At 45.1% G+C, this 22,518-nt stretch overlaps 1 protein-coding gene and 1 pseudogene across 1 annotated transcript in view; one reads left to right on the top strand and one right to left on the bottom strand.

The window, feature by feature from the left end:
- ERN1 (endoplasmic reticulum to nucleus signaling 1) overlaps nucleotides 1-15,958 on the bottom strand; it is a 51,784-nt gene extending 35,826 nt beyond the window's left edge. Inside the window, exons 1-2 of the mRNA XM_065897957.1 lie at nucleotides 15,950-15,958; nucleotides 15,782-15,902 (exon numbers count right to left, since the gene is read on the bottom strand). Of these exons, the coding sequence (XP_065754029.1) occupies nucleotides 15,782-15,902; nucleotides 15,950-15,958 (130 nt within the window). The remainder of the gene's footprint in view (nucleotides 1-15,781; nucleotides 15,903-15,949) is intronic.
- Nucleotides 6,840-7,116, top strand: LOC136138688 (large ribosomal subunit protein eL43-like; annotated as a pseudogene).
- Nucleotides 15,959-22,518: the final 6,560 nt, after the last annotated feature.

The following is a 22,518-nucleotide window of genomic DNA, read 5'->3' as shown; positions in this document are numbered from 1 at the left end:
CACACCCTCCATCTTTCTCTCCAGACTGGTCTGACTACCCGATTTTGTTAACGCCATTCTCCTAGAAGGCGGGCAAGCCTCAAACCGTTCTGTTGACGCTCATTTCTCCGCCAGCACCTGCCATCAGAAGCCAAACTCCGTGGTCTATTCCATTATCCTGTTTCCTACTCACAGCATCCCTTCAGCATCATTGGAACCCCTTGTCTTTCAAGCGCTCCCTTTTCTCCTAGTCTGTGTGCCCTTTGGGATCAGAAAGACCTATGCTTAAATCTTACTCTGCCAAATCTCTCTGAGCCTCAACTTCCTCATCAGTGAAGAGAAAAAAAGAAAGAGAGATAATAACACCAAACCCATGCAGCATCTCCGTGTGGACTAAAGAAGGTTAAATATGTGTTAAGACTGTAAGTCAGTGCCTTGAGAGAGAAGAGTGATCCTTCTAAAGACGCAAATCAGATTATGCTTCCCTGCCACTCACAATCCTTTGATGGGTCCCATCTCACTCAGTAGAGGCCAATGTTCACACAGTGGCCTACAAATCCCACACAATCCCACCCTCCCACACCCACCCTGGCACTCTCCGATTATCTCCTCCTCACTCTATTCTGGTGAGGAGGAATGCTGGAATGCCATGCTGGAATACAGGGTATTCCTCGAGTACTGCCAAGCCTGCCCCTGTCTCGGGGCCTTTGCATTTACTGTTCCCTGTGCCGAGGTCTTCGATCAGATGTCACCATCTCAGAGAGGTCTTCCACCACCATCTCCTACCCCCCAGGATTTCCTACCCCTCTTCCCTGCTTAATTTTTCTCCATGACACTGACCACCTCCAAAGTACTGTGTATTTTGCTTATTTTTTTAACGTCTGACTCGGGCCACTGGAAGATCCAAGGGGGCTGGGATTTATCTTTCGCTGCCTGCTATACCCTCAACATCTAAAACAGTGCCTGGCGCACAGGAGCTGCTCGGTATATTTACTGAATGGGGCAATCGATAAATGTTAGTTTCCTTCCCACTTCCACTCCTGCCCTGCCTGGATATCCATTGCTGATCACTTCTGCAATCCAGCAGCTATGCTCCATCAACCCTCAACCCAGAATCCACCTAGCAATCCCCTTTCTTCTGCCCAGGCTTCTGGGCACTGCCGAAGAAAACACTATAATCACGTGTGTGATACCAAAATACATGTATGGCCAGCTGGGCCCCATGTCATAGGAGATATGTTTATCTATTTCCTGGTTGGCCTCTGTTCCCCGTTCCTCACAGCTGGTGTTTCAGACCTTCACCCCTTGCCTCAAGGCTCTTTCCTCTCCGCACATGACTCCCCTCTGTGGCACAGGGGAAGTGAGGGGGGCAGAGCGGGTTCTCAGAAACTCCCTACCCCTCACCCTCCAGGTTTGCCCAACCCCACCCTTCCCTTCACATCTCTATAAAGGGACGTTTTCACCTTCGTGTTCACAGATATTTCACACTCACACATCTAAAGCCCCCAGACGGTATCCTGTCTCCAAGGATCTTCAAATCCTTCTGGCTAACTCCTTCCCCTCTGCCTACAAACACGCCAAACCTCTGGGGTCCCCTTGCCTCCTTTGTACATGCTCCCCGTTCTCTCCTAAAGGCATCCACTTTAAGTGTACAGTTTGATGAGTCTTTTTTTGGCCATGCTGCACGGCTTGTGGGATTTTAGTTCCCCGACCAGTAATCGAACCTGGGCCCTCGGCAGTGAGGGCACAGAGTCCTAACTACTGGACCACCAGGGAATTCCCTCGATGAGTCTTGAAAAACATGCACATCCACGTAGCTACCCTCACGATCAAGATACAGGATATTTCCATCACCCTGAAACATCTTCCCTAATTCCCTTAGATTCAATACCCTAACCCCCACCCCAGACACCACTGACAGATCCGTTATGTTTGTTCTAAAATTTCACAAATGGAATTCATACAGGAGGTTCTCTTTTCTGTCTGGCTTCTTTCTCTCTGCATCATGTTTCTAAAATTCACCCAGAATGCTGAGTGTATCAGTTTGTTCTTTTTTTGGTGCTGAATAGTACTCCACTGTATGGGCGTACCATCAGTTGTTTATCTGTGGATGGATGTTTGGGTTATTTCCAATTTGGGGCTGGAAAAACGTGAATAAAGCTGCTAGGAACATTTGTGTACACGTCTTTGGACCTGTATTTTCATCTCTCTTGGGAAAATACCTGGGAGTAGAATGACTGAGCCATACTGTTTACATCTGACTTGACGAGACCTCCAAAGGGGCCGTACGATTTTGCATTCCCGCCAGCAATGTGTACGTTGTCTAGAGTTTTTTATCTTTAAAAAAAATTTTTTAACACACAAAAATCAATTGATAAACACGTTGACATCAAAATTAAAAACACATGATCATATACAGTTCTTAAAAAAATACTTAGATGTAAATCAAACAAAAGAGAGACAAGACTTACATGTTGAAAACTTCAAAATGCTGATGAGAGAAATAAAAGATCTAAAATGCAGAGACATACCATGTTCAGAGTATAGAAGATTCAACATAGAAAAGATACCAAACTGATATACAAGTATAATGCAATTCCTACCAAAATTCCAGAAAGATTTTTTTTCAAACATCTTTATTGGAGTATGATCGCTTTACAATGGTGTATTAGTTTCTGCTGTATAACAAAGTGAATCAGCTATACATATACATATATCCCCATATCTCCTCCCTCTTACCCTCCCTAACCCACCCCTCTAGGTGGTCACAAAGCACCGAGCTGATCTCCCTGTGCTATGCGGCTGCTTCCCACTACCTATCTGTTTTACATTTGGTAGTGTATATGTGTCCATGACACTCTCTTCGTCCATCCCAGCTTACCCTTCCCAGTCCCCGTGTCCTCAAGTCCATTCTCTACGTCTGCGTCTTTATTTCCGTCCTGCCCCTAGGTTCTTCAGAACCACTTTTTTTTTTTGCCTATAGTTTTAAAAATGTTGATTCCTAGGTCTTTCTCCCAGGAAGTTGATTCTGTAGGTAGAGCCAGGGAATGTGAATTTTTAACACATGTGAGGTAATTCTGACGCTGAGCCATACTGGGAAACTAATGCTCCGGATCCTCTGTTTCACCCTCTCACTTTCCATACCTTTCTCAAGGCACTGCTCTCTGGCCCCTACCCTAAGGATAAGGTCAAAACTGCCAGTGTCAAGTTCCAGTGGCTGAGTCTAATAAACACTGACAAATCCTTCTCCCACGTGACATCTGGCAACATTCTCCAGTAGAGCCCCTGACCCAGTCCCACTTCCAACTGCTTACGGAGTCTCTCAGCCCCAGAACCCGTCATCCATCCTGAACCTGCTCCTCCTTTTGCATACCCCAGATGGGTTCGTTGACCCCACTTCCACCCGGTCACACAATCTGGAACCTCTGAGTTCTCCTGACTCCCCCCACCTTCTCTTAATTCTAACCCTCTCCCATTCAATTAGATCCTGAGTTTTATAAGATTAGACCCACCAAACGTTTCTCAAAAATCTATGTCCTCATTTTCCTCTCCTTCACCAAAATGTGGCAGTCACCACTTCCCACTGGCTCTACAGCAGCTTCCTAACCAAGCTCCCTGTCTCGGATCTCTGCCCTTCAGACATGCACTCCACCCACCGCCCGAGGGCTGACAAAGGCAAATCTTTTCTTGTCTTTCCTCCACATAAAATCCTACAACGGCTCCCCTCTGCCGACTGAATACCTTCCATCTCTGTGGCTCAGGTCAGAGGTTCCCAAACTTTCTGGGTTCACAGCACCCTTAGTGTCTCGGTAATTTCTTCACAAGGCCCGAGGCCAAAAGAAATATCTAACGGTTCCATTTATTCAGTGGTTAGGTCCAAACGACTTAAGTATTTAGGGCCTCGCAACTTAGAGGCCACGTGGAAAAAAATAATACTACACATAAACTGAAAGAGAAATGTTTATTTCATTCTTAACTATAATTACTCACTAGTGGGGTGTGTGTACCTGTTGGGCGCTGCACATATTCCAAATCTTATACTCTTGTTAGACACAGCCACTCTCATTACCATGCCATGTTGATTTTCATGTGGTATTTGAGTTGTATCACAGTGACAGCCCAAAACTCAGCTGTGCAAAGACACATCCTTGAAAGGCAAGTAGCGCGATCTAATACTGAAAGTACTAACTACCTCAGGCGTGGTGTTTGACACTGTGGAGCGCTGCTGTATTTCTCTTAAAAGTTTAAAACTAGCTGCAGTGCCTCGAGAGCTTGCTGGGGCTCCCAGGGCCCCTCAGCACACAAAGGAACCACAGGCCTTAGGCATTCAAGGCTCTGTAAAACCTGGGCCCAATTCTTCTTCATCACATCTCTTCCCCAAACTCAGCCCATGCTGTCATGTCAGTCTCTGTGCTCACCATGACCTGCCGTAACTCCATCCATCTACCTCTGCTTGTCCTTCAAATGCCCCTTTCTCCAGGAAATCAGAAACTGAACGCCTACTGCACTTGGTATGTTCTCTTTTTCTTTTGGCTGCCACGCCGCTTTGTGGGATCTCAGTTCCCCGACCAGGGATCAAACCTGGGCCTCCTGCAGGGGAAGTGTGGAGTCCTAACTACTGGACCGCCAGGGAATTAATTCCCTTGGTAAGTTCTTATGATGCACTTACCACATTTCTCAGGTGACAGGCACTTAATTGCATGTGGCCTCTCTGGTTCTCAAAAATCTGGGGGCTGGATTGAATTTTAAGCACTTTGTAGGGCAGGGACTATCTATTTTGTTTCTTGTGAAATACACACAGGCAAGTGCCTGGGGCTTATGACAGTTCAGTGAATAATCACAGCGTGAACTCCTGTGTAACTGCTGCCCGGGTCTTTGCTCCCCTCATACTTAGCAGGTAATCCTGTCTGCAGAATGAAAGGAAGTCGATAATTTAAGATATCCAATACTGCACGTGGGATACAATCATTCTGATAAGTTTATCCTAACGAGAAGGACTTTTCCACACAGAAACCTACATGATAAAAGCTAAAAAGAACTGCCCAGGTGTAGCTCTGTTTGTTCACTCACATTTAAAAATTACTTAAATTTATGGGAAAAAAAGATACGGCATTTGCTTCAAAATGATGGAGGAGGGGGAGGGGGACGTCATGTGTGGACCATCACTGAAGCTGGGTGGCTGGGTGCATGCGGCTTTCTTCCTATTCTCTTTACTTTTGTGTGTGTTGAAGTTTTTCTAAAATGAAAAAAAAATTTTAAGAAGAGAAGCTAAAAAAAAAAAGAAGCTATTTAAGGAATACCTTTGCAGGGGGTTGAAAAGAGAGGCCTGTTCTTCCTGCCCGCCCTCAGCTGTAGTATAAATCTTGAGAGCCTGATCCTACAATGTCACAGGGTTGGAAGAGAGAAGAGAAACCCAGGGGACGAGCAAGAAGGACCCGGTCAGCACTGTTTCAGGCTTCCCTAAACACAGAAAAATGCCTCTGATGAAGTCAACCACAATTTAAATAATTGTCTCAAAGCGCAATTTGGGACCGACAGCCCCTCTCTGGAGGAGACTGGGCAGACTTACTTTCACGTAGGAAGGGGTAAGATCGCTTTGATTACAGAAGCTGCCAGAACAGGCTGCCCATCTGACTGGAGCTCAAGGAGCCCTACGAGGTCATTCTCTGCCCTTCCCTAGATGAGCATCGATATTTCTGGAACACACTGCTCCTCCGGAGGAATCTAGATGGGCACTGGCTTTACCGCTCTGCTCCTCCTAACCTCTTCTTTCTAAAGCACAACCGCCCAGCTGGCCCCGACACACCTGGCATTTAAAACCAGCTCCCTCCCTGACTGGGAGGCCTCTCCAGGTACGAGTAAGATGTCGTGACACAGCTAGAAACTCTGCAAACCAGATCCTTCTAAGTGCACCTCCAGCAGCGACCAGAAATGTTTTGGGTTGGCCCTCCTGAAAGGTATTTAAGGACCAAAAGACCACAAATGAAGTCCCAACTGCTTTTATGCTCCCTTTAAGCATCCCCGTACGCCAAATATTTGAGAGGCTCGTTCCTTCTGCGAGCAAAACAAGAAAGGTGGTTGCATGGTAGGGGGTGAGACCTTGGAGAAGAAAGGGGTGGAAACTTTGGGAGGTGGTGTGGTGGGCACTAAGGAGGGAGCAGCTGGAGGCTTCTGAGAAGAAGAGAAACGTGGTACAAGTCTCTGAAGGAAGGTGAGACAGGCAGGCACCAGGGGACACAGTAGATGAGACAGAGAAGAAGAAGCAATCACAAGGGTAGTGAGGAAAGCAATGCCATAACCCCAGTAAGAAGGTCTGAGCCAGTGGGGGCAGGGGAGGGTGGGCAGGGAGGGTGGTGGTCAGGAACCAAACAGGAGGGGAAGAAGAATGTCAACAGGACTTTGTCCTGATCAGAAAAATGAAGTGCAGGAAAGGAATGAGTTAACGAGGACATGGAGATTTTGACCCTAGCTGATGGTGAAACTAGATCGGTTAGTCTGAAGGCAAAAGCTGCCACTTCCTCAAGAAAATGCTTAAGGGTCGAATACTGTTTTCTTATAAAATTTATTGGTAGAAACAAGGCCATTCACACGCACACACACACACACACACACCCTTAACTCAAAACTTAAGTCTCCCCAATATGGTTCATGCACTCAAGTGAACCAATCAGGGAATCCTCATTTCCTCCCTCCAGAGGGAAGGAACTTTGGTTACCTGCGCCTTGAACTCCCCTTAAAGTTGTTAGGTCCAAGTTGAAAGGTGGCAAGTCTCAAATGTTCCTCGAAGTTCAGCTTTCTTGAGGACAGCATTTTAAAATAAGACATCTAGCTCTCTGGGCTTGGACCTAGGTTATGGCGACATGGCTAAAAGCACCAAGAAGGTCAGAATCGTGGGTAAATATGGGACCCCTTACGGGGCCTCCCCCAGGAAAATGGTAAAGAAAATTGAAATCAGCCAGCACGCCAAGTACACTTGTTCCTTCCGTGGCAAAACCAAGATGAAGAGACGAGCTGTGGGCATTTGGCACTGTGGTTCCTGCATGAAAACGGTAGCTGGCGGTGCCTGGACCTACAATACCACCTGCCATCACAGTAAGGTCTGTCATCAGAAGACTGACGGAATTGAAGGACCAGTAGAAGCGCCACCATTTGAAATGTTGCTAGCCTATGATGCATAGGTTAATTTATGTAACAAAAATAAATAAAATAAAATGGACATCTAATCAGAAGTTCCTAAAATCCCATCAGAACTGGGGGAAGATACTATGAGTTTTCTTGCAGGGTAATCTCTGTAAGTCACCAAATGTCATGTGTGACAAAGACGATCCTGTGGAAATACCAACGTCATCTGAAAAACCACCCTAACCAAAGGCTGTCGAACTCTATGGTCTTACTCATCCTCACCTCAGCAGAAGTAACTCAGACCTAAAAAAGCACACTGCATGCTATAACCAGCTGTGAAGGAATTAAAACTCTAACCAAGCGTGAAGGAGGATAAGACCATTTAATGCTTGGGACTAGGCCCCAGTGCCTCTCAGGATGTCACTAACTTCACAGAATTCATTCTTGAGCCATGGGAGTGTTCATCCAAAGATGAGCAAGAGAACAGTAACTAAGTCCCAGCCCAAACTGGCCTTTTATTGTGTGCTTCAACATTCACAACCGTATTCCGATGCATTGCAAGCAATGCTGCAGAGAACACCCGCTGGAGCTGAAACCTTGCTACTGTGTGTGATGACTGCTATCTATAAGGCCCTCCGGGCGGTGAGACGTATTATTCTGAAGCAAATCCCAGGTGTGTGGGAGGGACGTGAATGGGGGTACAGAGAGACGAGACTGGGTACCAGCTGGAGCTTACTGAAGCTGAGTAATGGGCACAAGAGGTTTCATTATATAATTATCTCGATGTTTGTATATGTTTAGAATCGTTTGTGATAAAATATGAAACACAAAAAAGAGAAAGAGAAAATACTTTTTCAAGAGACTCAAACGCAGAGACAGGCCTCCCTCACAGCCCCTCTCGAAAACTTAATTTTCAGTCCTCTGAAACAATGGAGAACAAATAAACACCTTTTTTGTGCTTAAGCAATGAGGGAGAAAGGTAGTGATGCATATCTTAAGCCTAGAAAATTCCTTAAGAGAAAACAGAACTACTAATGAAAAGTCATCCCTTTCACAACCTCCCCTTCTCATGTTTCCCTCACACCTCTGAGGGCACATCTTGGACTCTTCAGGGGAACGTGCGCATCGCCTGAAGGACAGGACAGAAAACCAACTGCAGAAAGTCACAACAAGCCATGTGCAACTCAAGATCAGGAACTGGAACCTTCCATGGCAGTACATCCTGAGGAGGCAAAGCCCAGCTTCACCTGTTTCTCCGGGTTACCTGGGACCTGAGTCAGTGCTGGGTGTCTCAGAAGTTTACTAGAGCATCCCTCGCTGTCCAGAGACCCCACCCTCAAGGAATCAGAAGTCCAGTAGGAAGACAAATGTAAAAAAAATTCACAGCAAACAGCAAGTGTCATAAGAGAGGCTTCAGTGAAGTGCCCCCGGAGCTCGATGAGGGAGGCTCTCACCCCGCAGGAGTCCAGGAGGTAAGATGTGAAGGGGGTCTTAATGGATAAACAGCGGCCTTCCCAACACTGCAGGCTGCTGGCAGGGAAGGGACATAAGCAAAGGCCCGATGTCTCCGAGACCTGGAGAGGATATCGTGGCTGCAACAAGCAGCTGAGGCTGGAGAGGGGGGTGAGAGCCCGACTGGGAAGGGCCTCGCACATGTGCTAAGGAGCTCAGACTCCACCCCGGGGTCCAGTGCTTCGCAAACTAACTGTGGTGAAGGGCCAGCTGTTGAAAATTCCAACCCACCATGGATGAGGCTAACGCTCCCTTTTTGTACTTCTCGTGGACAAGGAACAGGGGTGGGAAGACCACACACGGAGTAGCACTGCTCCAGACAACACCAAGCGCATTTCAGCAGGGGGTGCAGCATGGTCCAAGTAATCTTTCTAGAGGGTACGTCCAAGGGCTGCGTGCTGGGTGAATGGGAGCATAAGGCAGGCAGCAGGGATGGCGGTCAGGAAACTGTTACGTGGATCCAGGAGGTGGATGTCGAGAGCGGGGCTGAGACACTGGCAAGGGGGACAGGGAGAAGTAGTCAGATCTGGGAGACCCTTCCTGAGTCCAGGGGACAGGACATGGTGACCAAGGGACAGAGCATCACTCTTTTCTAGCCTGGGTGCACCATGACTGTCAGCACAAGTAGGAATTATGAAAAGAGGCACATGGTTTTAGAAAGTCATGTGGGAAGATTTTCTTCAAGTTTCAAATAACTAATTTTGTTTTAATCCTTCCCTCATAAGAAATCTCCAATATTAACCATTCAGGGGACATCTCAGGAGTCTAGACCTGTCTGGTTGGGAGAGCAGCATATTTTTATAGTTAGTAAAGAATGGTTCTAAATTAGACCCAGTCCAGGACTTCCCTGGCCGTCCAGTGGTTAAGATTCCGCGTTTCCAATGCAGGGGTCGCGGGTTTGATCCCTGGTCAGGGAACTAAGATCCCACATGCCACGCGACGCAGCCAAAAAAATAAGTAAGTAAATAACTAACTAAACAAATTAGGCCCAGTCCTCCATACCTACTATTACTGGAAAGGAGATTGAAGGAAATGGGAGTGGGGTTGCTACAGAATAAGCCGCAATTTGATGAAGATTTGAGAGTCAAACTTAGCATTAACTAGTATTCCAAGGGGAGTGTAAGAAGCCCTAAACTGGCCGCGGCAATACCGAAGAAAGTCCTTTAACTCCACCAAGCCAAGGCAAGCTTTGTAAAATGAATCTAACACAAAACATGACAGCAACATTCTCAGTTTGTATTTGGGCTGGGAGTGCAGCAATGAAACACACTCAGCCATGTTCACTGGTGACATTTCAGAGACAGACAGTTACAAAATCACAGCTTACAAGGATCACACCTAAGGTAAAATGCCAGGACTCAAATTAGTTTCTGAAAACAAATAAAACTCATTTTCTGTACTAAGTGTAGTCTGCTGCTGTGGTGTGAGAAATCTCCATTTCTGGGAACAGCGACACATGTTTGGTTGAGGAACAAAAGCACCTGCCAAAACCACTCTGTAGAAAGAAAAAAAAACACTCCCAGTCTGTTGGCCCCTGAAAAAAGTAAACAGTTAGGAAACCATGAAGTGGAATAATAGGTATATATTCTACAGAACCCTAGTTTGATGACTTAAAGGGGTCTGTTAGCATCGGCAAGTTTCTTCCATTTGAGTTTGACTCCCCACTGCCACTCAGGGCCAAGCCCATGTCCTCCCTTGCCTGGACCAGTGCAGTAGCCTCCACCTGGCCCTGTCAGTTCAGCCTCAACACAGCACCTGCTGATCCTGTAAAGTAGAGGCCAGGTGTCTTAGCCCAGGCTGCCATAACAAAATACCATGGCCTGGGTGGCTTCAACAACAGACATTTATTTCTCACAGCTCTGGAGGCTACAAGTCCAAGATCAGGGTGTCGGCATGGCTGAGTTATGGTGAGAGCCCTCTTCCTGGCTTGCAGACAGCTGTCTTCTCACTGTGTCCTCATGTGGTGGAGGGAGAGTGAGCTCTGGTCTCTTCTTCTTCTTATAAGGGCACTGATCTCATTATGGGGGCACCACCCTCACGACCTCATCTAAACTCAATCACCTCCCAAAGGCTCCACCTCCAAATACCATCACATTGAGGGGGGTTAAGGCTTCAACATATGAATGTGAGGAGGACACAAACATTCAGTCCATAACACCAGGGTATATCACTCTTCTGCTCAGATTCCTCCAATGGCTTTGAAAAAAACAACATCCTTAACACCCGCTACCAGGCCCTATAGCTGTGGTCTCCTTGGGGAGGGCACTGCTCGACAGGCAGTGCTCAGGACATCTGTGAGGGCATTTCTTGGTGGTCTCAGAGACTGGGCCCTCCTGGTGGAGACCAGGAATCCTAGGTAGCCCTGCAGAGCTGAAAACTGCCCCATATCTGCAGGCTGTTCTTATGTCCTGCCAGACACTCACGTGGGCCAAAAACCTTTAATAATTACCTGGGTGTACAACCTACACGGCTTTATATAGGAGCACAAAAGCACTTTTTGCACAAGTTTACACAATGAATCTTCTCAAAATGTGACTACTGTATAAATCAAGTAGGGATGTACTTCTTTTGTTTGGAATATTATGAGAATCGTTCACCATCTTGGTAATCTGGCCACCATCCTAGTCTGCATTTTTCTTAGTCGGTGTTAACAGGCACAACATTCAATCACGGGGGGAGTGTCGGTATGTATCAGTATGTGTCTGAGCCTTTACGTGTTAAATTACATACATGTAATTAAAAACTACTTTCTTATTATTTCAGATTACCAGTTGGGTAATATATTTCTTTTTAAAACTGTGTGCATATGTAGGTTATTGTCTATAAATTGTGGTCCAGGCAGTGGTGGGGACAATAAATATTCTGAGGGGACAGGTAGGCCGGGGGAGGGACAAATTAGGAGTATGGGATTAATAGATACAAACTACTATACATAAAATAGATAAGCAACAAGGATATACTGTATAGCACAGGGAATTATACCCAGTATCTTATAATAACCTATAGTGGAATATAATCTGCAAATACACCTGAAACTAACACAACACTGTAAGTCAACTGTACTTCATACACACACACACACACACACACACACACACACACACACACACACACACACATTGAGGGAGCACTGCACCCCTAACATGACTGGCCTCCCAGTTCCTCCCTTACTTCTCTCCTTCCTCTCCTCACTGTATTCCAGCCACTCCTACTTCTCTGCCCTTCTTCTCCCTGCCAACCGCACCCACCTTTGCCCCCCAAAACCCATGCCTTCTGCCTAAAGACTCCCCTGCCCCCTAGGGTTCTTGCTCAATGGCACCTTCTCAGTGGGGGTCCCAGTTTTAAACTACATCCCCGCCCACCCCACCTCAGCCCAGCTACCTGGCACTCCCTGTTCCACTTCCCTGCTTTTCTTTCCTCCATAGCTCTTATCACCACTATGTACTTTTGTTTTAAAACATCTTTATTGGAGTATAACTGCTTTACAATGGTGTGTTAGCTTCTGCTGCATAACAAAATGAACCAGCTGTACGTATACATATATCCCCATATCTCCTCCCTCTTGCTTTGTCTCCCTCCCACCCTCCCTCCCTATCCTACCCCTCTAGGTGGTCACAAAGCACCAAGCTGATCTCCCTGTGCTATGCGGCTGCTTCCCACTAGCTATCTGACATTTGGTAGTGTATATATGTCCATGCCACTCTCTCACTTCGTCCCAGCTTACCCTTCCCCCTCCCCTTGTCCTCAAGTCCATTCTCTGTCTACGTCTTTACTCCTGTCTTGCCCCTAGGTTCTTCAGAACCTTTTTTTTTAAGATTCCATACATATGTGTTAGCGTACAGTATCTGTTTTTCTCTTTCTGACTTACTTCACTCTGTATGACAGACTCTAGGTCCATCCACCTCACTACAAATAACTCAATTTTGTTCCTTTTTACAGCTGAGTAATATTCCATTGTATATATGGGCCACATCTTCTTTCTCCATTCACCTGTCGATGGACACTTAGGTTGCTTCCATGTCCTGGCTATTGTAAATAGTGCAGCAGTGAACATTGTGGTACATGACTTTTTGAATTATGATTTTCTCGGGGTATATGCCCAGCAGTGGGATTGCTGGGTCATATGGTAGTTCTATATTTAGTTTTATAAGGAACCTCCATACTGTTCTCCATAGTGGCTGCATCAATTTACATTCCCACCAACAGTGCAAGAAGGTTCCCTTTTTTCCACACCCTCCCTAGCATTTATTTGTAGATCTCTTGATGATGGCCATTCTGACCAGTGTGAGGTGATACCTCATTGTAGTTTTGATTTGCATTTCTCTAATGATCAGTGATGTTGAGCATCCTTTCATGTGTTTATTGGCAATCTGTGTATCTTCTTTGGAAAAATGTCTATTTAGGTCTTCTGCCCATTTTTGGATTGGGTCATTTGTTTTCTTTATATTGAGCTGCATGAGCTGCTTGTATATTTTGGAGATTAATCCTTTGTCAGTTACCACTATGTACTTTATCTCTGTATCTGTTCGCCCCATAGAATGAAGGCTCTATGAGGGCAAGTATTTTGCTGTATCCTCAGGGTCTACAACAGTATCTGGATATCTTTATAATCTACTTACGTATTAATGGTTTAGAAATACCAATTTTGAAATCTTCAGTTATAATTGCAAGATTAAAATTAAATCGAACACTCAGGGTCTCTATATATGTTACCATCTTTAATCTTTGTATAGAAATAGAGACAGAGTGGCTACCCGGGGCTGAATTTAGCTAAAATAAGCCAATTTATTCTCAGAAAAACAGTGAGACTTAGAACATATTGAAATTTCACTGAATTGAATTTCATTACTTGAAATTACTAGGCCTTAATCGGCTTTCTCTAATTCTGCCTTTAAGTGTCTTTTATCTCCTCCTTGCTCTGCCTACCTAACCAGTTGCTGGATTCTCCTGATTCTATTGCTGGCACGCCTCTCATCCTCCCTACCTCTTCCCTTCCCGCTGCCCCTCTTTCTCAGGTCTGTCTCACGTCTCTAGTCACCCCATGCACTGCTGCTGGATTAATCTGGAAGCAGAGCACCTGCTGAGTCACTCCCCCGCTCAGCCACGTCAATGGCTCCCAACTTCCTGTTCACTCAAGTACAAATGGCTCAGAGCTACCACAGGGCTCAGTATTCCCCCTGCCTCCCTCCCTCCACCTCCATCCCTAAGCTCCTCCCAAACCGGACCAGTGCCCACACCCCAGACCTGGTGCCTCCTTTGCTCCTTGCCAGGCCTCACTCCTGACTGAAAGTCAATGTATCCACCAAGGCTCAGCTCCAATGCTTGGAGCCTTTCCTGCCCCCGCAGCTGGACACGGGCTCACAGCAGTTCCTAGCACTCTCTTTGGCGGTTACAAGGCTGCTCCCGGTTGAAATTCTATGTACTTGTCATTTCTCCCTCCCGACTATGGGCTCCCTGAGGGCAGGGGCTGTCTTTCTTTTTTGTGCCCCATACAGTATCTTTCACAGACTAAGTTCTCTAAACATGTGTTAAATTTAAAAGGAGGCAAATTCTTTAAGCTCTAAGTTACAGAACAGAACAGATTGATTTTTAAAAACAATTTCTAAAATTTATTTGGTTGCATTAGGTCTTAGCTGAGGCAGGAGGGCTCCTTAGTTGTGGCAGGTGAACTCTTAGTTGTGGCATGCATGTGGGATCTAGTTCCCAGACCAGGAATCGAACCCGGGCTCCCTGCACTGGGAGCAAGCAGTCTTAACCACTACGCCACCAGGGAAGTCCCCAGATTAATTCTTATGTTTGGCTAAGTAACAAACGAGGCAGGACACAGTTTTGTTGGACAGAGCAGAGGCTACTTGCAGAAATTAAGACTTGGAGATCAATTTAAAACAATACATGTAGGGGAAAGCAAAACAGAAGAATGAAGTGGCTTGGGGGCAAAAATGCCCTGCCTGGGAATACTGAAACTGAGGGAACAGCCCTACCATTTACCAGTGAAAATGTTTATCTCAATCCTTTTGTGACTTGTTGATTTTCATCTCTGGACAAAGTCAGAAATTCTGAAATATAAAGAACTCTGCATAAACACGAGGAGAAAGAGCACAGATAATATTCTGGGAGACTGTAAGGCACTGCCAAAACTGGGCTCTCCCATCTTCTTGTGGCCCCTCACTTCTGAGAGACCTGGTCCTTTCCGTCACTTAAAGTCCTTGCTGATCCAAGCAGGCCCAGCAGGTGAGGGAGGGCAGTCTGTGGTACCCCAGCTGCCAGCATCTATGGATGGTAACGTTTGCTGCTGAATTGACAAGATGATGTGTGACCTTCTGATATACACCAATATTTTTCCATGTAAAATACTGTTTTGGAACATTTTATTAATGAAGGGAAAACACTTGTTGTGCTCATGAGAATAATGAGTCACAGATTAGTGACGAAAGAGAACATACCGGTCAGACCTGAATTTAGGGACAAAGGAGAATTACGACAGGACTGAATAATAGAGATGACTCTGAAGCCCCCAATCCTGGGATTTGCCTGGCTTTTATCAGGGAGGATTAGTTTGGGAATTGAATACAATTTCCCAGCTGTTGGGACTCCACGCTGCCAACCATCACCAGGAAGACAAGATCATAAAATGGAAGCACGGTAGATTAAATGAGAGACAAGCTTAGTCCTCTACTTCCCCTGATGTAAAGAGCCAATAAAGTGACTAACTTGGATGAATGTCAAATCTCACAGCCCTCAGTTATTTCAGCCTCTATAAAAACAAATCAGTAATTTGAGGTTAGAGAAGATACCTTCTTGTAGTTATGATTACAAGATTCTAATCAGTAGAACTCAAAAAAAATTTAAAGCAGCATGTCTTCCTAAAGACCAACTAGCCAGAACTATTAATAGAAAAGCCTAGAGCCATTTAGACATGAAATCCAGATAGAAGCAAAATAAGAAGAAGAAGAAGAAAGATATAGCTTGTCTCAACGGATACACTTAGCGGATAGTCACAACTCAAGCTGTAAACACACCCTTTGAGTGCAACCCCTCTCTTCTCCTTGACTCCATTATCCTTTTTAATTTTATTAAATAATGTATAACCGTTTTTCTTTTTCTGGAATGTTTCCTTGGAAGCAGCTGAGCAAATGTCCATGTTACCCAAGGACTAAATCTAAATTACCTTCTTTCAAAGTCCATTTGATTGAGCCTGTCCTCTTGCTGACAGCATGCAAACTTCCGTCCAGGGTTGATACAAACAACAAGGTTTCAGGAAGTGTCACAGTGCTGGGACTTCCAAAAATCTGCAATGAGAGGTAGAAGAATCTACGTGGTCAATATGAGTCCTCACCTTGGGCATGTACAATCACAGACAGGCCCCTCCCTTACCCCAAAAGTTATCCTTCTAAAATCCACCACCTTACAGATGAAGAAACCGAGGCTGGCGAGCCTAAGTTCCCATCAAGGTTTGCTGCTGAACTGACAAGACGGACAACATCTTGGACAACAGCTGGGTCAGGACTAGAACCAGGGTGCCTTATTCTATCTGAACAGCAATCCTTCCTGCACACGGGCTTATGACCTAACACGTCAGGGATGGGGATTCTGAAAGAATCCAAGGCCAGCCTCCATTGAAACAGAGAAAGTATGCTTAGCTTTCAAACTGACTTCCTTCTCTTGGTTATACTTTACCTTCTAAAACCTGGTTATCTTGCAAGACTCCATCTTGCAAGAACGCCAGCACACCTACACACACCCACACGCACTTAACGAAATTTTAAAAGGCAGGGAATTGGGGGGAAATATTTAAAGCAAAATAGGAAAAACAGTTCTCATAAACTCATAAAGAGTTTATATAATAATAAAACATCAAGATTTTGAGAGAGACATGTTATAAAAGACAATGTATAAAAAACATAATCCAAATTATTCTTTACTTATAATCAAAATATAATTTAAATCAAAATGTTCTTATGCTTAATGAATTAAAAAATATATTTTACAGAAAACGGCCAAAGGTAGTGAAATTCACTTTCTCATCCATCGTTGACTGGCAAAGAAAATGATAAGTTAGCGCAACCTTCTGGAAAGCATAAAAGTACTCATATTTCTCATCCTGTAGTTCCACTTCTACATCCTAAAGAAATAACTCTGGATGTGGAAAAAGCTCTTTGCACAACGTTACTCATTATAGCCCATTTAAAAACACAAAAAACAGGAAAGACCTCAATTTTTTTTTTTTAAGACCTGAACTTCTAAATGGTTGAAACAAATTATGACAAAGTCAATGGAATATTATGTAATTATTAAAATAGCACTTGAAGGAATCTATAATATAGAAAAATGCCTGCATATGTTATCATGTGAAAAATATAGAATCCAAAATTTAATGTGCACTGTGGTTATAATTATACTGGACAGATTTTTTTTTTTTGCCTGCCCGTCCTCTAGCTTTGCTAGGAACAGTACACTCATCCACATGGTTTCCATGGGAGCAGCTGTGGGTGTGTGTGTGTGTGTGCGTGTACACACACATGAGCAGGTGATAGCTGGTACGGTTTCCTAGGACAACACCCTTTTGAGGTCTGGGCCCACTCAGCAATGCTACCTTGTAATGAGATTTTCTCTTTCTTTGTCACTATACTGTCCCACCAATCAGCTGGTTCCTGTAGGTCTTGAATTAAAAATAGGTCAAGGTGGGGCTTCCCTGGTGGCGCAGTGGTTGGGAGTCCGCCTGCCGATGCAGGGGACACGGGTTCATGCCCCGGTCCGGGAAGATCCCACATGCCGCGCAGCGGCTGGGCCCGTGAGCCATGGCCGCTGAGCCTGTGCGTCCGGAGCCTGTGCTCCTCAACGGGAGAGGCCACAGCAGTGAGAGGCCCGCGTACCGCAAAAAAAAAAAAAAAAAAAATAGGTCAATGCAACTTGCTTACACTGCGACAGTTTGAATTTTGTTACAAATGCTATTTTTAAAATATAGGACTATGGCTGGCTTTTAGCACAGAACATAGAGACTGGAGGGTTACTTCTGCATGGAAGCCTGATCCCAAAATACCTGGTCACTCTTGGTAAAAGCCAGGATGACACTAGTTAATCCTTCAAAAGGGAAAGTTCAATTAATGGCTCTCTCCAGGGCAGCCGGAGGTGGCAGGACAAACACTCCAGTCCTTGCATTCCTTTTGCAGAGTGGAAACCCCCTGACAAGGGGGCGAAGCCGCTGCCAGAACTTCCTCTCACCTCTTGCACGTGTCTGGCCTAGAGGGGAAGAAGCTCCGCCCTCCACTTTGCCCAGGGCCAGGGCTCCTCACCTGGAATGAGGGAAACAACAGCAAGCCTTACCCCTACCCGCTGAGTCTACTCTCCATGTAAAGCCTTAAGGATGAAGAAGAAGAGTCTGCTTTTAACGTCACCTTTGCAACGAGGAAATCAGTCTCAGTACAACCTGGCTAGGAAAACGGAAGCCCCAAGGGTAGCATCTGCCCTAGGCAGAATCCAAAGGTCTTATACACCAACTATTTCGGGGGTTTTAAAAGTATTTTCGTTCACAGGGTCTTGATGGTGACAAGCCTCATCTGGACCTGCTCATACCTGAACCAGAGGAACACACATCACCCGGAGCACCTGGCCTGGAGAACAGTGACCCTATGACGATCACTGAGGACTGGAGCCAAAGGGGACTTGGAGCGGTGGGCAGGCTGCCTCTCACTGAGAAAGGGGAATGGTCTGCAGCTTGATGTGGGGCACCGCATGAAGTCAGGTGGGGGCAGTGGAAGACTGAATAAATGAAAAGGGAAGATGTATGCATATCTGGGTGCCAACAGGTGGAAATCCCCTCCACCTGTCACATAGTTAGCCTAGGAACAACCATTTTTAAGGTCTTGGGAATCACACCAGAATTGGGTTGAACAATCTGGGTGGCTGAAGCACTAAGCGATTAAACTTGGGAGATTTCTGCGGATACGTTTTCCGCCATGTGGAAAAAGCTGGATGAGAGGGAGGAAGGGAGGAAGGAAGGGAAAGAAAGGGGGGAGGGAGGGGAGAAAGAGAGAGAAAGAAAGGAAGGAAGGAAGAAAGAAAGAGAGAGAGAGAGAGAGAAGGAGGGAGGGAGGGAGGGAGGAAGGAAGAGGCCTGAGAAGAAACATGGCTCAAAGGCTGGGAGAGGGGCCCTGGCCTCCACTGCTCCTCAGGCCTGGCCAAGCTCCTGTCCTTGGGCCCATGGACACCTAATCCTTGCAATCAATTCCCCTCTTAAATTCATTGGGACTAGGTTTCTGTCCCTTGAGACTGAAACAGTCCTAACCACCCCCACCACCACACACACACACAGCTATTTTTTAATATATCGACAGAAAAAAAAAGATGAAAATATTGTAAAATTAAAGCCATAGTTTTTCTCCTCTATTTTCTAAATTTTCTATAATATGATCATGTAATATGCAATGAAGTTTTCATAAAATATAAAGGAGATGGACAAGTTAGCAGGTGGAAGACAAGCTGGGATTTAAAGGAGCTTCAGCGAGCCCCTAAGTTCCAGAAGCACTTTCCACCTCAGGATATTAGGCAACCTGATCACCTTTGATCATTGATATCCACCCAACAAGGGACGAAAGTTTAGAAACACAGAGGTCTCCCAGTCAGAGAGTGTGTGTCCAGAATAGAAAAGTTTTGCTGTTATTAAAGCCTACAGTACAACTATAATTAACTAAATGCCTCCAATACATCTTATCACAGTACTGATATTATTAAAAGGGGCCAATAGTTACTAAAACATATCAGCGCTGCTCCACTACCAGTGTGGAAACAAAAGCCACCTGCCTTGTTTGAGCATCTTGGAAACCACAGGAAGAGCAATTGTCTATGGTTGGTTGGTGACTCGAAATAAAACACTAATCACATAACTAATACAGTCTTCTAAAAAATCTCAAAAAGACCAGGTTTGGCTAGGAGTTGAATTTAGCAACTGAGAGCGCTGAATGAATCACAATGTCCGCAGTCACGTCACAAACCCTATCAACCCGACAGATTTTTCTCTTCTTTGAAGGTCTTGACATTTTCAAATTAGAACGAGCCACTCTGAACAGCATTATTCTCTCATCAGGCAAATTAATATTACAAAATTTCTGCCTTTTTCCCCCAGCGTTTTTTAAAGCATGAAAATGTTTGCTTTCAGATATAGCTGCTATAACTCACGTGACTTCAATAAGCTTCTAGATGCAATGTGCGATATTGAGCACAGCTGAGAACTATTTGTACCTAAACATCTAAAAACACTGCTTCACAATAATGACCTTGCATATCACCTTCACCCTGTCGGTGCTCCCTTTCCCCTGCAATGGATGAATTAGCAGCAGGCCCTAGAGTTAGGCAAACTAGTTTCCAGAGAGCCTGAAAGCAGAAAGAAAAGGCTGATCCTGCAGATCTGTTTCAAGTTGATTACCTGGAATCTGACTCATTTTTCAAACAAGTGGGTTATACACTCCTGGCTTCGACAGTGACTTCTAAAAAAGTAATTGCAGTGACATTGTAGAGGTAAGTGGCAGGGAATCTAGTCCAGCCTAAAACGAGACATCCATTAGCTAATTGGTCCTCATGGAAGTCTGGCCACATACGTCCTCTCACACGAGGTGACCCTGACATAACAATTCTGGAAATGCCCCGTCTGAGGACCATGGAGCCTGGCAATTCGGACCAGATGATGCCAGGGAAGTGGGTGTCTGTAAAACCAGCTTATTTCACTTATGTTGATTCCGTGGTAAAAACAGTCCTCACTGCTGCCCTGCTCAGCCAGAACTCCCTCCCGTGAAAACATAATTCCGGGGCTGGATCCTCATGTTCAATGTTCTGATTATGAAGCAAGATTTCCCAAAGTCCAGCAGATACACCACTGCATAAAATGCACCACTTGCTCTGCATTTCCCACAAAGACATGAAAGCAGCTACCAACTGCTCATACAGAGACGATTAAAAGGTAGTAGTCGCCGACAATTTCATTCTCTAATATTCTAAACTCAGCTAATTGTCAGTTGCTCCTGCATTAATGACCTCAACTGCTTGTATTTCAGGTAAGAAAAAAAGTCTTCTAAAACAAGTTCTGAGATAACTTTGTTTAGAAAAAAGTCTTCAGTAAAGAGCACTATGGACACAAGGGACAGATATGTGTTTAGGTAGCACAAAAACAAATGAAACAAGCCTCTAACACAAACCCACCAATTTCTGAACTAGTACTTGGGGTGGGTCAGGCCAGAGGTGGCTCACCACCAGCAGCTGCAGGAGAAGAGTCAGCAAGGCCGGGGCTCGGTTCCAGCTGCCAGGCTATCACTGAAGCGGCTGCTCCCTTGCACCCACCCTCTGGCACCTGAGGAAGAACAGCAGGAAGCAGGCTGCATGCTGCTCTAAGAGTCAGAACACAGGGCAGCACTGTGCTCCCCATCAAGGTTTCCCAAAAGGCTGCATTTTCCAAAGAAACATTGGAATTCTTAAATTTCAGATAGGTATTTCAAGAACCAGCCCACAGGTTAACGGACTACCTAATAACAAGGGTCAGAAATAAGATTAATAAACTTTGCACAGACCTTTCATCTCAGAGTCAGGGGGAAAAAGTGGGCCACGCACACACATGTCTCATATCCAGCTTTCCAAAGTGATCTACACTTGATGAGTACCGCAGTATCGTTTCTATTTCCCAAACTAGTGTGTTCTACCCCCACACAAAAGCTGTGCACACACAGAGAAGACCCACACTGTGAACAAGAGAGCCATGCACTTCTCAGGTGGTGTGCAAACTGATCGGGTCTAACCCAAGTGTCCATCTCCAAAAGTTCAATTTATATGGCAGCACTAGCAGAGTAGACGTAAAAACAGTAAACATGATTAGAATAAAAATCTTTCCCGGGAAATTTCTCCCTTTCTTACCTCCATTCCAACAGACCAAAACATTTATAATAATACTAGAATACGAAAATCTGGCTAATAACAAAATGACATATGTATTTTTTCTTTTAGGAGTACCACACTGATTTCCAGGATTAGCTGAGAGGCTGGGGGTTTTGGGGTTGTTGGTGTTTTGTTTTAATTTTTTTAACTAATCTTTCTTCAGTGTTCATTGGATTATGCAATGTTATACTGCATAAGCCTCACTTCAGTTTTATTTACTTAAGGTTAAGAAAACCATTCCTCCAAACTATAAATGCCATACTCGTGTAAGTCTAGCATGGATATTAGCATGTTTCCAATAGAAGATCCTTACACAACGTAGTGTGCACCTAAATCCCTGGAACCTACAACCTGCCACCAACAACCAGCCTGCCTTGTGCAGTGCGGGGCTCCCTGCCCCAGCTCAAAGCCACCGGACAGCGGGTCACAGAGGTAAAGCGAAAGTAAGGGGACTTCTGGTTGGTTGATGAATACACATGATGGTATCATAGGTAAGACTTAAAACAGGTACGCAAGTGAGGGAAGGATTACATCAGAAAGATTTCCAAGCTATTTTGTTTTGCTACTTAGGACACGCAAAATCTTGAAAACAATTAAAATTGCATGTCACGAAATGTAGAGTAATAAATTGCAAGTGGATTAGAATGTGCTAGGGAATCAGAGCTTATAATTATTAACCTTAGCAATAATGCTCAGAGGTGACGGGGGACGTACCAATGGCAAAGGACCTTAAAGGGGGAGAGAAAGTAAGACTGCACGTGTGCGTGTGTGCACGTGGTGAGGGAGGTTTCTGATGGATACGAAAGCAGAGGTGAGGGCTAATGGCAAATAGACTGGATCCTTCTGCTGGCTATAATCAGCTCAAAGCCGCAGGATGGGTGAGCTGATTTTGAGAGGTATGGGTAAGACACTTCCTGGCGTGCCATAACGGATGCCAGTCCTAAAGGGCTTCTCTCCAAAAATAAAAAAAAGGAAACCTCTGCAATT

The sequence above is a fragment of the Phocoena phocoena genome, chromosome 19, assembly GCF_963924675.1.
Source record: "Phocoena phocoena chromosome 19, mPhoPho1.1, whole genome shotgun sequence".
NCBI classification, from domain to species: Eukaryota; Metazoa; Chordata; class Mammalia; order Artiodactyla; family Phocoenidae; genus Phocoena; species Phocoena phocoena.
This window is presented reverse-complemented; position numbering and strand designations above follow the sequence as displayed.